We start from the raw sequence: 17,498 nt of genomic DNA, 5'->3' as shown, positions 1-17,498 counted from the left end.
GCTGCAGCAAAGAGTGTTGAAGTGGTCTCATATGAGCCCTGGCCCAGGGCACTACTTCCATCGTGGCCGTCATAGAGCCCAACAGCTGCACATAGTCCCAAGCCCGAAGGGGAGAGGCTACTAGGAACTGGTCCACCTGAGCCTGAAGTTTGACAATCCGATTGTCTGGCAGGAACACTCTGCCCACTTGGGTGTCGAATCGAACTCCCAGGTACTCCAGGGACTGAGTCGGGCGCAGCTGGCTCTTCTCCCAGTTGATGATCCATCCCAGGGAGCTCAAAAGAGCAACTACCCGGTCCACAGCTTTGCCGCACTCTGCATAAGAGGGGGCTCGGATCAACCAGTCGTCCAGATAAGGATGGACTTGTACCCCTTCCTTTCGTAGGAAGGCCGCGATGACCACCATTACTTTGGAAAAGGTCCGCGGAGCAGTAGCCAACCCGAAAGGGAGGGCTCTGAACTGGAAGTGTCGTCCCAGGACTGCAAAACGCAGAAAGCGTTGATGAGGAGGCCAGATGGGAATATGCAGGTACGCTTCCTTGATGTCCAAGGATGCCAGGAACTCTCCTGCCTTCACTGCCGCTATAACAGAGCGGAGAGTCTCCATGCGAAAGTGCCGCACTTTCAAGGCCCGATTGACCCCTTTGAGGTCGAGGATAGGCCGGACAGAACCTCCTTTCTTTGGTACCACAAAGTAAATGGAGTAACGTCCCTTGCCAAGCTGACTTTCTGGCACCGGAACGACCGCGCCCAGGCGGATCAGATTGTCCAAGGTCTGCTGCACTGCCACAGCTTTGACCGGAGACTTGCAGGGAGAGAGTACAAACCCGTCTTTTAAGGGTCGGCAGAACTCTAGTTTGTAGCCGTCTCTGATGACTTCCAGCACCCACGCGTCTGAAGTTATTGTGGTCCACTCGCCCAGAAACGAGGACAGCCGTCCTCCAATCTGCACTGGGGCGTGGACCAAGACCCCGTCATTGGGTACGAGACCCTGGGGGAGGACCGGAGGGAGCACCTTCGGGACGGCGGTCTCTGCGAAAGGAATGCTGCTTGGGGGAGAAATACCTCTTGAAGGAAGAGGGGGCAGAGCCCGACTTGCCCGGGCGGTACCGACGGGCTTCCTGCAACCGTCCTCTGGAGGTACCGGGACGAGTACTAGCCCGAGCCCTGACCTCTGGTAATTTCTTGCCCTTAGACGTGCCGAGATCGGTCACGATTTTGTCCAGCTCGACCCCAAAGAGCAGCTTGCCTTTAAAAGGCAACCTAGCCAGGCGGGATTTAGAGGCGTGGTCAGCAGACCAATGTTTCAGCCAAAGCCACCGCCGCGCAGAGATTGTCTGAGCCATGCCTTTCGCTGAGGCCCTCAAGACATCATACAGCAAGTCTGCCAAATAGGCTAAGCCCGATTCCAGGGCCGGCCAATCAGCCCTCAAGGAATGATCCGAGGGGGAAGCCCGCTGCACCATAGTCAGGCACGCCCTGGCCACATAGGAGCCGCAAACTGAGGCCTGCAAACTTAAAGCAGCCGCCTCAAAGGACGACCTTAAAGCCGCCTCCAATCTTCTGTCTTGGGCGTCCTTTAGGGCCGTGCCACCTTCCACCGGCAACGCCGTTTTCTTAGTCACCGCAGTGATTAAAGAATCCACGGTAGGCCACAGATAGGCCTCACGTTCACTCACAGCCAAAGGATAGAGGCGGGACATAGCCCTAGCCACTTTAAGGCTCGCTTCTGGGACATCCCATTGAGCCGAAATTAAGGTGTGCATGGCATCATGCACGTGGAAGGTTCTAGGCGGGCGCTTCGTCCCCAGCATAATGGCAGAGCCAACAGGGGCTGAGGGAGAGACGTCCTCCGGAGAGGAAATCTTCAAAGTGTCCATGGCCTGTAACAACAGGTTGGGCAAATCCTCTGGGCTAAAAAGCCGCGCTGCAGAGGGGTCATCCGCTCCATCCGAGCGGGGATCCGTCTCCTCCAAGGAATCCGCAAAGGACCGTTGGGAGACCTCAGACACGCTGCCCTCATCTACATCGGAGGAGACAAATTCCTCCAAGGCCTGGGAATCAACCCGAGGGCGTTTACCTCTGGGAACCTCAACCTCTTTACCAGACGAGGGAGCAGGGGCAGCGTTGTGCATGAGGAAGGCCTGATGCAGCAGCAAAACAAACTCGGGGGAGAAACCCCCCAGACTGTGCACTTCCGCAGTCTGGGCAACAGCCCTAGACGCACCCTCAACCGGCGCTCGCAATAGTGGGGGAGAGACATGCTGCGCATCCAAAATGGCGTCCGGCGCGAAACTCCGCGAAGGAGCCGCGCGGGAAGAACGGCTCTTAACTTTAGCCGCTTCTGTGCCGTCGCCCAAATTAAGGGCGTTCATGGCATTAATGTCTCCAACCTCAAGGGCGGCCCAAGAAGAAGCCGTCCGAGCCGCGTGGCCGGCCAAGATGGCGGAGGCGAGGAGCGGGGGATGGGCGTTTATGGCGGGAAAAACCGCCACGCCGGAGGAAGGACCGGGACATTCATCGGTCACGAAACTGTCACCCAACAAGGGCGAATCAGGCTTGAAGACCCCCGCATCCCCTCTAGAAGCGCTCAAGCGACCAGGGGAGCGACCCTTTGCGCCCTCGCCCTCCGACGCCATATGCCACGAGGAGAAGAATCGGGGAACCCCCTGCCCGCTATAAAAAGGTAAAAATTACCTGCTGTCCGCTCCGAGTTGTAACGACCTGGTGTCCCAGTGAGTATGCTGCAATAGACGCTTAAATAAACGTCGAAATAAACGCCTTTAAGGACGTTCAAAATTTTTTTTTTTTTTTTTTTAAACGGAGCCAGCGGGAGGGGGGAGAAAAGGAGGGACCTGGCACCACCAGGTTTGCACTTGCTCAAAAGAGCCCTCAACCCCAGGCACTCAACAAAACCTAAAAATTAGGCTTGGAGGCCTAGCCAGAGCTGCTGCTGTGTGTGACCACCACCTGCTGAGATAGAGAACATACTGAGGAGTTTCCGGCAGCACATGACCACATATAGGGAGGCAAAAGTTTGCTCTCTATCTCCACCTGCTGGTAGATGGACACAACCCACCAGTCTATGGATTGATCAGCTTGATGATATGGAATAAGCTGAACTTGCTTAAACACACTGACTTTATAAATATAAAGTGTGGTATCAATTCTTTTTTTCTCTTATTTTCAATTCAAAGTGAAGAAAAAGACCTCAGCAGTCTCTGCATGGCAATACTGTGCTCAATGCGCTCAAACGCCAGCATTCCTTGGACTCCGTTATTATCACTGGTCTCATAAAACTCCACTAGTATGTAATAAAATATGTGAAACACTAAATCGTGATATTTAATTCTTCTAACAATAATATTATTAATGCTACTTAGCTTTCAATCTTGCCCAATGGGGCTCTCCGTTTCGCTATGAAATATAAGCTTCCTCAGGGGGCCAAGTAACTGTTGACACCAGCAGTGAAAGCTTTCACTGCCGGTATCATAGGAGCAAGAGACGCCATTTTGTAAGGTATCGCGATTTGCCAACAGTTACAGTTATAGTTTAGATTTTTGCTGAAGTTTTGTCCAGTATTTTCTGTTCTTATTTTAGCACATTCCATAACAGTAATGAACCTCACTCCTAAGCTTGGGTATGTGGAGTATGATCTCAGTCTCTAAACATTTACTGCTAACATTCGCTGTAGTATTTGCATTGTGCCAAAGAGAGCTTCCTTCTGGAGTTCATAAGATGTAACATGGATATGCAATTTATACCAAGCAATTGCTTGGGACTGACACCTTTATAATCAATACCGTTCTGCTTTTCTTTTTTTAACCACTGTATCCCATTTTCTTGCATCCAGCTTTTTATTAATAGGGATAGGGATGTCCCAGGTGCTCATAAGTCTGTGCAGTAATTCTGATAATCTTGATTCTGGTTCTTCTGTTTAAGCTGGCTGTTTTGTTTTTAATATGTGAGTTTTCTGGAACAATCTGAATTGGAAAACTTTCCCTTGCAAACTTATGTGCATACAATTATTATAAACGTTATCTGGAATGTTTACTATACAGATTTTTCTGAGGTCCTACAGCGATTTGTGAGTGATCTGGCACGTTATTTGATCTGTACAACTTTTCAAAACGATTTAAGGTGCTAAACTGAACACAAACGAATGCTCCCTGGTCAAAGTAATAGAGTTTGCTTAATATTGGGGCTGTTCAACTTCAAGCACCTATACTCGGTTAATAAATACACGTATAATCGATACAACCTAACGCCACTCAATACAACCAACCCTAGTCGCCAACCACCGAATCAATCATTTCCGGTTACTTAGTTCCGGGCTAACTAAGACGCGGTGCAGGGCTCCCCCAGGCTACGCCTACCAATCACAGTTTGAGGCGGGTCCTAGCCACACCCTCTCCTTAGAGCTTACCCGGGGTCAAGCAGTGCGTCACTGGTGGTGTCCTCCTTTTCCCGTCGCCTAGGAAACCAGCTGACGCTTCCGAGGTCATTTATTACTCTTCCTCAGTCGGCGGTCGCACTATGATGACGCACAGTGTGGCGTCTCCGGCGGAGAGAGGAATGGACGAACGGGAGGCTCTGAAGAGACAAATCCAGCGGTTGCAGGGTAAGAGCGGAGCTGTGTCGGCCTGCAGGAGAAGGAGGGAGGGGAGGAATCTGATGGTTGCAGGTGTTCTGGGAGGGCTGCAGAGAGCCAGTCCATACAAACCCAGGCGGTTGGGTGTTTTTACCAATATTGTATGTAAAGTGGTGTTCCATGATAATTTAATACAAATAGGAGAGGGACATAGAGCGTACACGTTTTCAGGAATAGTAGCTGAAAGGGACAACACTGGTGAAACATTTACTAGAACAAGAAGGAGATGACAGGGTAGGATTCAGGCATAGACAAGCTAGGTACATGCCTAGGGCCTAAATGTTTTGTAGGGACCCTGTCAGCTGGTTGCTGCCGGTTTTCCTCGGTACTAAAAAATGCGGGGACCTGTATGTGGGTGTTTAAAAATGTATTTATATTATGATGAGGTGCCCAACCCTGTCCTGATTATGCTAGGCTGTTGAGTTTTAGGATTATGTATGAGAAATACAGCCTACAGCAGTTTTTCCCAAGCTTTTTTGGTTCACTGCACCCTTGGTGTCCAAGTAATTTTTCACTGCACCCCTCACAGGCCACGTGACACCCCCCCCTTGCCACACGTGACACCCCCCCCTTGCCACACAGGTCATCCCCCCCAGCCACACAGGTCTCTTCTCACCCCCCCCCCAGCAGTATGAAGTTCTACCTTTTTTGGCTTCACTGGCTCCCTATCCATTTTTGCATCCTGTTCAAACTTCTTCTACTAACCTATAAATGTACTCACTCTGCTGCTCCCCAGTATCTCTCCACACTCATCCTTCCCGTGCACTCCGCTCCATGGATAAATCCTTCTTATCTGTTCCCTTCTCCACTACTGCCAAATCCAGACTTCGCGCCTTCCGTCTCGCTGCACCCTACGCCTGGAATAAACTTCCTAAGCCCCTACGTCTTGCCCCATCCTTGGCCACCTTTAAATCTAGACTGAAAGCCCACCTCTTTAACATTGCTTTTGACTCGTAACCACTCGCCTCCACCTACCCTCCTCTCTTCCTTCCCGTTCACATTAATTGATTTGATTTGCTTACTTTATTTATTTTTTTGTCTATTAGATTGTAAGCTCTTTGAGCAGGGACTGTCTTTCTTCTATGTTTGTGCAGCGCTGCGTATGCCTTGTAGCGCTATAGAAATGCTAAATAATAGTAGTAGTAGTACTTATGGACCTGCAGCTGCAGCTCTGGGTGAGGGAAGAAAGATGCCTTTACAAGTAAACATTGGGGGGGGGGGTGCTAAGCCGCTGGACCGTGAGCAGGTGTGAGAGAGGGTATACCTCCTTCCCCTCCCCTGCTGGCTAGGGCAAGGAGGAAGTGACCAGCTGCACAGAAGTTCTTTTCCTCCTCCTGCGCTGACTTAGACCCGACTGTTTTTATGTGAACTGCACTTTGTGCTTGTGCCTTATCAATCAAGTGCCAAAAGTCTGCCTATTGTGAATGAAGCATTCTGGTCAGAATGAATTAAACATGGTAGTGCCACCTGTAACCGTTTCGCTAAAATTTTTGTAAACATTTTATAGTCTGTCCCTAAGAGTGAAATAGGCTGATAAGAGCCATATCTCTGGTGGTCTTTATTAGGTTTGAGTAGCACTGTGATGCCTGCAAGTCTCCAAGAAAGCAGCAGGGTTGTACCATCAGTTATGGAGTTATATATTCTAACCAGTATTGAGGCCAATGTTCTCTTGAAACATTTATAAAAACGGTTACTATAGCCATCTAAACCCAGCGTTTTCCCAGTGGGCAAATTCTCAGTCACCCAGAGTATCTCATCATTTGTTATAGGAGCCGACATCGTATCCTGTTCAACGGGCGATAGAACAGGTAGATCCTCCCCTTCTAAGAAGGAAAGAATATCTGTTAATGATGGCATCTCCTTGGGTGTATAAAGCTGCTGATATTAGCTAAGAATTCACCCTGAATTTCAGCCATCTGAGTACAGAGCTGCCCAATGTTATTCACCAGTGAGCTAATAGCATTACAGTGTGCCACCTGTTTCAATTTGTGTGCAAGAAGCCGGCTCGCCCTATTATTAAATTCATAATATTTTTGTTGTGTGCTGCATTTGATCTTGTATAATATTAAGTTCCAAGGCGAAAGTTTCACATGAGCTTTATATAATGCCGCTAATTGTGTGTGTGTGTGTGTGGGGGGGGGGGGGGGGGGTAGCCTGATGTTTATTTTGGCCATCTAGATATTGAATAAGTTGCCTAAAGTCAAGTTCTTGTTGTTTGGTAGATTTATGAATATGAGCTTGTAGAGAAATTATTTTCCCCCATCAGGACCATTTTTAGGGGTATGTTTACTAAGGTGTGTTAGCGTTTCTAACGCGCCCATAAATTTACGGTGCATTAAACCCTAATGCACCCATACATTTCTATGGGTGCGTTAGTGTTTAGCATGCATAAACTACTCACTCACGTTAAAAATGCTAACGCTAATGCTAGAAATGTGTGGGCATGTTAGCGTTGAACGCGCCTTAAATTTATGTATCACTATGGTGACATGGCAGTAACATTTCTTGAAAGTTGACAGAGACATATACCAAGTACAAAGATATAGCAAGAATTGGAAATAGCTACCTCAGTAACCAGATATAGATCAAAACCTGACCCAGGAATGACTAAAAAGAAGAGAATGTAAGAGAGTGGATTATACATACATCAATGCACCAGGTAGTGGAGATAAAGGAAAACCTGCTGCTGGAAACTAATACTTTCCCATGCTTTTGTTTTGTAGATCTTATAACCAATCACAAGAACGTGCACGGAAATGTTCCAGCTCCCCGGACAACTTCTGGCTCAAGATGGAGGCAGCCTGCACCAGCATCCTACAATGTGCAGAGGACACTCAGCACAGGACCCCTGCAGAAAGATTACAGACAGCAGCAGCAGCAGCCACATCACCATCAAGGGAATCCCTGGAGGAAAAAATACTCGCTGGTGAACAGACCTCCTGCCCCTTCCATTGACAATGGAAACTGTGTGTCTGCTGGCCCCTCTCAGGCTTTCAGCAACAAGGATGTTGCTCAGAAATTTGCCATAAGGAAAGTGATACCAGCAAGGCAAGAGGTCTTAAACGTGGGAAGCAGTACAGCCACCAGGGCAGGAGTGTCACCACCAGCTAGTTCTGTCTTGGGCAGCGATGGTGTACCGGGGACCCTTAAGACATCCTGTGGAGAAGGAGACTTGAGATCGTGTGCTCTCAGAAGGTGTGAAGAGACAGAGGTCTGCACTCGATCTCAGAGCATCAGCACGAGAGACAAAGGAAAGTCTGTTCTGACATCACAGCGGAAAAGCACACCTGGCAGTGGACATAAAACACAGATTAACCTGAAAAATCTGGGACCGGCAGGCATTTCTGCCACCTCTGAACGATTAGTGGGTAACGTGTCTTTACCAATTTCAGTTCTACAAGAAAGCATCAGTACAAGTTATTTGGCAGTAGCATCCAAGACACTAAAGTCTTCTACGTCACATAATCAAGGGTCACTTTGGACACATTCAGAGAGAAAACTAGACTCACAGGGTCCATATTCCAACCTCTTGAGAGGACATTCTTCCAAAGCCTTGAGCCTTCCAAACCCCAAAGCCCATAGCAGCTCTGGTCAGGTTACTCCTTCACTGCAGAGTGGGAACCTATCAAAAAGAAAAATTATGACCTCTACCAAGGTGTTCAGTAGTCCAAGGGCAGCTGTTTTGTCTCCTGCTTCCTGTAGGGCTTCAAAGTTCAGGAAAACAAAATATACGTGGGTCGCCAATCCGGGAAAATGCAGCAGAGGGGGAAAGAAAATGATCAATCCAAGGGCCCAGGAAAACGCAACGGGGACAGAGAGATTGGTCATTTTGAAACCATCACCCAGGGGAGAACACGGGCCCAAGCAGAGAAGACAGAGCATGCAGGGGAAAACTGGTGCCTCGACCAGTAAATACAAGTGGAAGGCTGCCAGTCCTCTGCAACCAGGCCCCAGCACAAGATCTGCATTTAGGTGGCAATCTGAAGGGCGAAAGGTGACAGGAGCAGTACTCCCGTCTGTTTCCACTGCTAATTTGCTTCAGACACCAGCCAAGACAGCTGAAGGCTATGGCAATGGGAAACCATCATTTAGTGATGTAGTGCACTCGGGATATAAAGTGAAAAGTCGGACTAAAATTATCCGGAGGAGGAACAGTACCTGGTAAATTCCTTTCATTTTATGTTTCAACGCTTTTTATTGAAAACAGTATAAAGATACAGATGTTACAAATGAATTCACGAAAAGGTAGTTATAAGTCTGTACTCATTAAAGATCAGTTGCACAATAAGCTGTTTCCAAGTTTTTAAATATTATATCTCTAACCCCTCCCCCTTCTGTTCATATGAAACATTTAAACTTTTGACCTATAACAACAGACCAACTGCATTTAACTTAATAAGCTGTAATTCTGAAGCACTCTCTTACTATTTGGTGCTTCCATATTTATTTTGTTACATCATTCTTATTGATGAATCAACCGAACTGATCATTAACCTGTTTGATAGTCAGTAATTTGAAAGCAAAAACAACCTATTATCAGCAAAGTCGTATTCTCGTCATCAAGGTAAATTCCTTTCATTTTAAATGTCATTGGATTTGATGATTTGTATTTCTGGGGCTGTAATATATGTTTCAGATTTGGATAGTCAGAGGTTCAAGTGATCTTACTAGGTAAGTGCCCTGTTTGGTTTATTTTACGGGAAACTGTCCTATTACTTTGCATTAAGGGACTGCATCCCTGTGGAGCCCATTACCTGTACGTTACTAGTGATTTGGAAGAGTCCAGGTTGGAAGTGACCAAAGGTTGTGACCTTTGGTATCTGCTCAGTGCTTCATGAAATGAGCTGGTGGTCCCATTCTAGCATGCAGCAGAGTATAGTAGATGGGTGTCCACCAAACCCTCTGGTGGTTACCTTAGATCAAGAACATCTGTAAGGTTAACGGAGCTCACTCATCTAGTTTAAATTGCTCAAAATAGAGTTCTCACTGGTTGTTTCAGTGGTGGTGTTAAGGAAACATCTATTTGAAGCCTTTCCAGTCCTTTAGAGGTTAACCTGAAAAATCCGGTAGTGGCAGATACTCCTACCTCTTTCCCTAGTGTTGCATAATGAATTCTGTTCTGATTTCAGAGCAGAGAGTGTAGACTTGCTTAACTGATTACCCCAGGACGGTCTCACTGAGTCAGCTCTTTAGGAGAGGAACTCTGAGATTCTCTTGTTCACTGACACAAGACATGACACTCTCATAATGTTTCTTGCACTTTTATATATACAGTTGTGAGTCCATGCTTCACATCTCGCTTCTATGATGCAATGTCACCTTGAGTATTGCACTCAATTCTGGTCGCCGTATCTTAAAAAAGGTGCAGCAGAATTAGAAAAGGTGCACAGAAGAGCGACCAAAATATTAAGGGGGATACAGCTCCTCTCATATGAGGAAAGGCTAAAGATGTTAGGGCTCTTCAGCTTGGAAAAGAGATGGCTAGGGGGAGGGGATATGATCGAGGTCTATAAAATCCTGAGTGGTGTAGAACAGGTAAATTGGATCGATTTTTCACTTTTTCAAAAAGTACAAAGACCAGGGAACACTCAATGAAATTACATGGAAATACTTTTAAAACAAATAGGAGGAAATATTTTTTTCACTCAAAGAATGGTTAAGCTGTGGAACTCATTGGTGGAGGCTGTGATAACCATGGTTAGTGTATCTGGTTTTAAAAAAAGGTTTGGACAAGTTCCTGGAGGAAAAGTCTATAGTCTGTTATTGAGATGGACATGGTAGAAGCCACTGTTTGTCCCTGGGATTGGTAGCATGGAATGTTGGTACTGTTTGGGTTTTCTACCAGGTACTTGTGACCTGGATTGGCCACTGTTGGAAACAGGATACTGGGCTAGATGGACCATTGGTCTGACCCAGTATGTCTATTCTTGTGTTCTTATGTAATTAAAATCTTGGTCTGTCTGCTGGAAGCTCTCTTAGCTTACTCTCATGGGCATTGAAAGAAGACAGTAAATTTAACAGCACTGCGCTTGTCTGATCCTCCACAGCACGGAGTTCACCCTGATGACTGCCCCTGGTTATACAGGGAACAGAGACCCTACTGGAATGGCTACTTGCAGGCTCCCAGCTCTCCACAGGGGCTTTCTTCCATGTTGAAGGGTCATTTCCCTATCTGTGTAAATTGGTAAATGGCTCAGTATTATCCATATTTGTGGGCCGGCACTAGCTGTATAATTAGTTTATTGAGGCTTAATATACTGCCTTTCATATAATCAAAGTGGTTTACAATTTAATCTATAAAATCAATAGTGAAGGACAAGGAACTCCAGCATCAAAGAAACAAGAAATTAGACCAGCAAGTGTAAAAGAGAAATCGACAAGGAACATTGCCCAGCTGGCAAGCCCGCCATCAACATAGAGGTTACTAGGGAAGACTAAGGTAAATAAATGGTTCTTTAGAGCACCTTTGAAACTTTGATAGGATTGTTCAATGCAAAGGACAAAAGGTAGGGTATTCCATAAGGAGGGACTGACGGAAAAGAAATCTGAGTGACAGGTAGATTGGATTCTTGTGTGTGTAACCGAAGGAATAACTAACTGGCATTGGATTGAAGAGTGTAGGGTACATACAGGGTTGTACGGTATGATCAGTGGTGATAGATGTGCAGGGTTTTGTGTATAAAGTACTTTCTGAATTAAGATAAGAATCTTGTATTGCTGACGAAAAGTGGTGATAGCCAGTGATGCTGTCTTAGTAGAGGTGAAACATGATTGAAATGTCGCATTAATATGCATAGCCTTGTTTTTAAACTGATTGTAGTTTCTTAATAAGGGAGTGTGGGAGACCAATATAAATCATATTACAGTAATCGAGTTTAGAAATAACTAGGGCATGGAGAAGAATGGCACAAGTATCATTATCTAAGAAAGGACGAAGATGGGTAGCAGTGCTGACTATACAAATTAAGTTAGTTCTTTCAGATTTCCATTTATTTATAACTTAATTAACTGCTCACCAAGCTCCAGAACAATAATAATAAAAGCAAATTAATACATTCCAAAATGGAGAAAATAACCCCTAACGAGATCTCCAGTTAGTACAGATTGGGGTCGCTGTTCAGCAGAGATGTGCAGTTAAATCACCAACTCAACCATACAGTTCGTTTTAAAACTTTGGTGCCAGTGAGTGCTTAAAATCCATCTGGCCCACAACTTGAACTGGGAACGTTAGTCTGGGAGGTGCAAGAAGTGTGCCAGGGGCATGGTCTAGGGAGACGGATAACTTATCTGATCTGGTTAACTCCAGGACTGCAGGTTCAGCAGGCTGACTTGCTGACCTAAGCTGACTGAAAATTTGCTTTGTGGAAAGGGAAAGAGGATGGGATTTGACATGGAAACTGCTTTGATGTAACCACAGAAAGGCAGTATGTTATATTCAGGTACTTATGTTGTACCTGGGGCAATGGGAGGGTTCAGTAACTTGCCCAGAGTCACCAGGAGCTGCAGTGGGAATTGACCCCAGTTCCTCTGGTTCTCAGCCCATGGCACTAATCACTAGACTACTCTTCTACTCATGGAGTGTTATTTTATAACAGAATGCTTGGATTAAGAGGCAAGTGGATGCCTACTTGGGTATTACTTCCTAAAATCGATGGGGGTAAGCAGCAGATATGGCATCTATCTTGCAGGAGTAGGCACTTCCCTGGATTATGCAAGCGCCTGTGAAACAGCATGTTTTCTAACCCACGTGTGTAGTTTCAGGCTGCTTGCTATTTTAAAAGAAGCTATTTATGTGCATATGTGAAAACAACTTTATAAAATGATCTCCTTTCGGTCCAGAGCAGTAACTGCATTGAGATGCTAAATGTAGAAGGCAGGTTTTACATATGGAAAATGACGCTCTTATTCTTTCTGCTTGTGGTTATTCCATGGAAACAGAGGAGGCATTGGGATGGGTGCTTGTATTTTATAAAGTAATGCTTGGACACACACGGGTTCAGGTTTTTCACATGTAAAGCCTGTTTCACTTGCATAAAAGGCCTTTTTGGTACTTTATGAGAAGGGACCTTGTAAAGCTTGGTCTGGAACTTGGTAGCTAAGATTTCATGCTAAAAAATGTGGAAGAGGGGAGATATGATAGAGATGTTTAAATACCTTCATGGCATAAATGCACAGAGGTGAGTCTTTCAATTGAAAGGAAACTCTGGAATGAGGGGCCATAGGATGAAGGTGAAAGGGGAAGGACGCGGGAATAATCTAAGGAAATATATCTTTACAGAAAGGGTGGTGGATCCATGAAACGGCCTCCCAGTGGTGGTGGCCGAGACAAAAACTGTATCAGAATTCAAGAAAGCTTGGTATAGGTACATAGGATCTCTAAGGAAGTGATAGGGAGAACAGATGGCATTGTTGGGCATACTGGATAGGCCATATGATCTTTATCTGCCTACATTTTTCCATGTTTCTGTGATTCAGGATCACACCTTACCCTTCAAGCAATAGCACTTACTAAGTATCTGTCCAGCAGGTAATAAGCACAAAACTGCAGAGAGGGAGGAAGATAGGGGATAAGTGCTGGGGGAGTGGAGCGAGGCTGAGGGCAAGAGGAGAGGAAGGGGATAGATACCAAATACACACAGCATCACTCATTCAGTCCCAGCTACTGCCAGTCACCATTTGTTGTCCCATCAAGCCTCCCACACAGCAACGGAGGAAGAGGAAACGCACCGTTTTGTCATACTATTTAAAAGTACCTATTTATAGGCTCCTACATTCCTTTATAGAATACCAATACACTTATGCCAGCCGTAGAGCTCACCCTGAACTGCCAGAGATAACATCTGTATCTTCTAGTATTCTCTAAGTTATTTGTGTAAGTGGCAGTTCTGCCCACGCTCTGCCTATGTGTATGTCTACCTGTAAAATATACACATTTCCAGACTAGCACCTAGGAAGACTTTTGGCATATATGCGTGTATTTGTTCACAAACTACATGCCATTATTCTAAACATTTACAGGGGTAATTTGTGCATAATAGATTTACCCCCAAAGTTAGAAATGAGGACCCTCGGTTTAATGAAAATAAAATGTATGACTTGCTCCAAAGAGAGATGGATTCTTCTTGTACTTGGTTTGACAGCAGAGCTTGGGCTGCCCTCTTTCAACACCTCCAGTCACAGGTTTAGGCAGCCTTGATGTTCAGTGAGCTCCATCAGAAGGAATTCACATTTTCTCATCAAGAAGCCAGAGATTGCTTTCTTTAAGGAAAAGACTGGCTAAATATCCAGTTCTTGTCTGGCTTTCGCACCAATGAAATTAGCAGAGTAGTTTCCCAGATAATTTGATCTGCAGTATTCTCAATTTCTTGTGACAAATTACCCTCAATACCAGAAACTTCATCCCCCCCTTCAGCTGAAAGCTATTATTACTTTTAACCTTATACAGGGTAAGATAAATTGTTAGCTTTGGAATTACCTGCAGCCTCCAGTTTCATAGCTGAACAGCATGAAATGTTCTCTTGGAGAAATTGGCGTCTGGGCTCTGGAAGACTTCCACAGTTGCAGTATCCCTCTTAACTTCTTCCTGATCATGAAAGTTGTCCCTTTTTGCATTTCCTCAGTCTCCTTTCACTGGGATATTGCCTCCTTTTGTAAGAACATAAGAATAACCGTACTGGGTCAGACCAATGGTTCATGTAGCCCAGTATCCTGCTTCCAACAGTGGCCAATACAGGTCACAAGTACCTGGCAGAAACTCAATTAGTAATAACATTCCATGCTATCAATCCCGGGGCAAACAGTGTCTTCCCCATGTCTGTCTCAATAATTGACTATGGACTTTTCTTCCAGGAACTTGTCCAAATCTTTTTTAAACCCAGATACTCTAACCGCCATTACCACATCTTCCGGCCTGTTCAGCAACCGGCTTACAGTTTTCTACAAAAGAAACCCAAAACAAACAAACCATAGTAATAAGAGGAATCAGGTGGCCAGGGTGCGGAAGTGCTCTGGCGGGCTTTTGAGTGTTTGCTGGGGTTTGCCTTGGCCCTTGGATGTGCAAGGGACGTACAGCGAGTCTCCTTTGATGAGTGGGGCCTCAGAACCCTGTCTTGTATGCTGCGGAGTGGTGCTTTGCGCTTCGTTTAAAAAAACGAAAACAAAACAACAGTAAAGTACAAGTAACTCCGGCAGTATAAAAAAAGAGATCCCTGAGTGGTATGTTTGTTGGTGATGGCAGCTCCCACGGAGGGCGTCAAGCACTGCTCATCTTGTGGAGGATGCCGCTCCTCCTCGGGCCGCTGCATGATGTGTAGGCTGGAGCACGCGAGTGTCGGGCAGGGCACGGAGTGTGCGACTGCAGTGTGTGAGGATTTCTCGTGATCTCGTGGGGGGGGGGGGGGGGGGTCTGGGTCAGGGCCTGCCCTTTTCTCCTGAATTTCTGCTTTTGCTCCACCAGGCTTATTTGCTCAAGCAAGGTGCTTCCCCTCAGGCTGTTTCTTCTCCCATGGTTCCAGGAGTTGGGGTGCCCCCCCCCCCCGCTTCTATGAGGCCCAGATGGGATGTTTTGGTGGACCCTGAGGAGGCCTGGTCTCAGGCTTTTCCACTCTCAAAGGTGGCATCTTTATGCTTTGAGGTGCCCTCATTGGCGGAGCCTTTGGAGGAGGGTGAGATCTTTCCAGGGGAGGGTGATGACCTGCAGGTGCTCCGCTTACTTTACAGGGAGGAGTTGGGCTCCCTGATTTCTGAGGCTCTGGCAGCGCTGTATTGAGGAGCCCTCAGGGTTACTGCCAGGGGGCCAGGCTGTGGGCCTTATAAAGTGTCTCAGGGGTCCATCAAAAGCGTCTTCCGGCGTTTCTGGACGTTTGGGCCACCATCACTACGGATCAGTGGGTGCTGGACATTCTGCGGGATGGATACAAGTTGGAGTTCTCCCACCCGGTCGCTCCTCTCTTCTTACGGTCTTCTTGTCAAAGGACCGCTCTGATCAGGGACATGGTCGATACCTTGTTGGCACTTCAGGCCATCATTCTTGTTCTTCTCTCTGAATGCAGATTAATATTCCATCTATTTTGTGGTTCCACAGAAGGAAGGTACTGTGCAGCCAGTTGTGGATCTCATCGCTCTCAACCTCAAAGAAACCTACTTGCACATTCCCATCTGGGTGCCACATCAGCAGTTTCTCAGCTTTGCAGTATTGGGCCGGCACTTTCAGTTCCAGGCCATGCCTTTTGGCCTGGCCATGGCCCCGAGGACTTTCTCCAAAATCATGATCATGGTGGTGGCCTTTCTGAGGCAACAGGGAATCCAAGTTCACCTGTACCTGGACGACTGGCATCTTCCTATCAAGACAGTGTGTTGGCGACCTCCACGATCGTTCGACTTCTCCAGTCCTTGGGTTGGGTGATCAATTTCGAGAAGAGCAGGCTGGTTTCATCGTAGCAGCTGGAATATCTGGGCATTCTATTGGAAATGCTGCGGGCCCAGGTTTTTCTGACGGAAATGTGATGCATGAAGTTGGTGCATCAGATTCGGTTTCTCCTCCGCCTGCCACAATGCCAGGCCTGGGATTATGCTCAAGTTCTCGGGTCCATGAGGGCGGCTGTGGTGATGGTGCCCTGGGCGAGGGCATATATGTGGCTTCAGAGATCCAGTGGCTCAGCCACTGGTCTCCGGCTTCCTAGGATGCTAGCTGCCAGACAGAGTATGTGGTGGTGGTTACTTCCTAAGTCTCTGAGCCTGGGGGTGCCCTTTCCAATTCTGCATTGGGAAGTGGTGACCATGGATATCAGTTTGTTGGGTGTGGGGGACAATTGCAGGGGCCGCCTGGCCCAAGGCTCGTGGTTTCCAGTGGAGGTGTTGTGGGCCATCAACTGCTTGGAGCTTCGGGCAGTCTGCAGGGCACTGGTGGCCTTTACTCCGCCGTTGGGAAAGTCTCTGGTATGAGTATTCTCAGACAGTGCGACAGTGGTGGCCTACATCAACAAGCGGGGGGTGGGAATGACTCATAGCGGTCAGCTGGCAGTGGAAGCCGGTTTGCTGATAGCCTGGGCAGAAAAACATCTGCTCTGCAGCTCACGTTGCGAGAGCTCTAAACGTGGAGGTCGACTTTCTCAGCTGGAACTTCTCAGTCAGGTTGGTGTTCATGGAGGATCCCTCCCCATTTGGTCTTTTGGCCTGGCCCTTGATCGGGTTCGGCTAAGGCTGTTTGGATCCTGCTTGGTCATTGTGGTCTTACTTCAAGCTCAAAAGTATTCTACTTCCATGGCATATGCCTACGTGTGACGCACCTTTGAAAGCTGGTGTGCTGAAAGGGGATTGGATCCTTTTTCTTCTTCTGTTGGTCACATTCTGTCATTCTTACAGTCTGGGGTGTGCAAGGGTCTGGTGTTAGGTTCCTTGAAGGTACAGGTGGTGGCCTTGGCATGTTTCCAAGGTTGCTTGCAGAACTCATCTTTGGCGGAGCACCCAGATGTGGTTCGTTTTCTGAAGAGAGTAAGTAGGGTTCATCCGCCTTTTCGGGCACCCTTTCCTGAATAGCACCTCAATCTAGTCCATCGGGCTCTGCAGCGGTCTCCCTTTGAGCCGCTTTGGAAGACGACCTTGAAAGATCTCATGCTGAAGACAGTGTTCTTGGTGGTGATTTTGGTGTGGCACATTTCGGAGCTTCAGGAACTTTCCTGTCGGGATCCCTTTTTCCGGTTTTTGAAAGCTGGGGGTTTCACTTAGAATGGTGCTTTGCTTTCTGTCTAAAGTCATGTCAGCCTTCCATGTAAATCAGTCAGTGGAACTCCCATCCTGTTGCTGGGAGGATGTAGGTGCTCAGTTTGCCTCTCTCTGGACATTCGTA

The 17,498-nt window shown here is 46.9% G+C and overlaps 1 protein-coding gene across 1 annotated transcript in view; it reads left to right on the top strand.

The window, feature by feature from the left end:
* The first annotated feature begins 4,551 nt into the window (after positions 1 to 4,551).
* The window catches only part of ZC3H3 (zinc finger CCCH-type containing 3), a 605,196-nt gene continuing 592,249 nt past the window's right edge, over positions 4,552 to 17,498 (top strand). Inside the window, exons 1-2 of the mRNA XM_030219843.1 lie at positions 4,552 to 4,621; positions 7,375 to 8,812. Of these exons, the coding sequence (XP_030075703.1) occupies positions 4,576 to 4,621; positions 7,375 to 8,812 (1,484 nt within the window). The 5' untranslated portion in view covers positions 4,552 to 4,575. The remainder of the gene's footprint in view (positions 4,622 to 7,374; positions 8,813 to 17,498) is intronic.

Source organism: Microcaecilia unicolor, chromosome 1 (genome assembly GCF_901765095.1).
Source record: "Microcaecilia unicolor chromosome 1, aMicUni1.1, whole genome shotgun sequence".
Lineage (NCBI taxonomy): Eukaryota > Metazoa > Chordata > Amphibia > Gymnophiona > Siphonopidae > Microcaecilia > Microcaecilia unicolor.
This window is presented reverse-complemented; position numbering and strand designations above follow the sequence as displayed.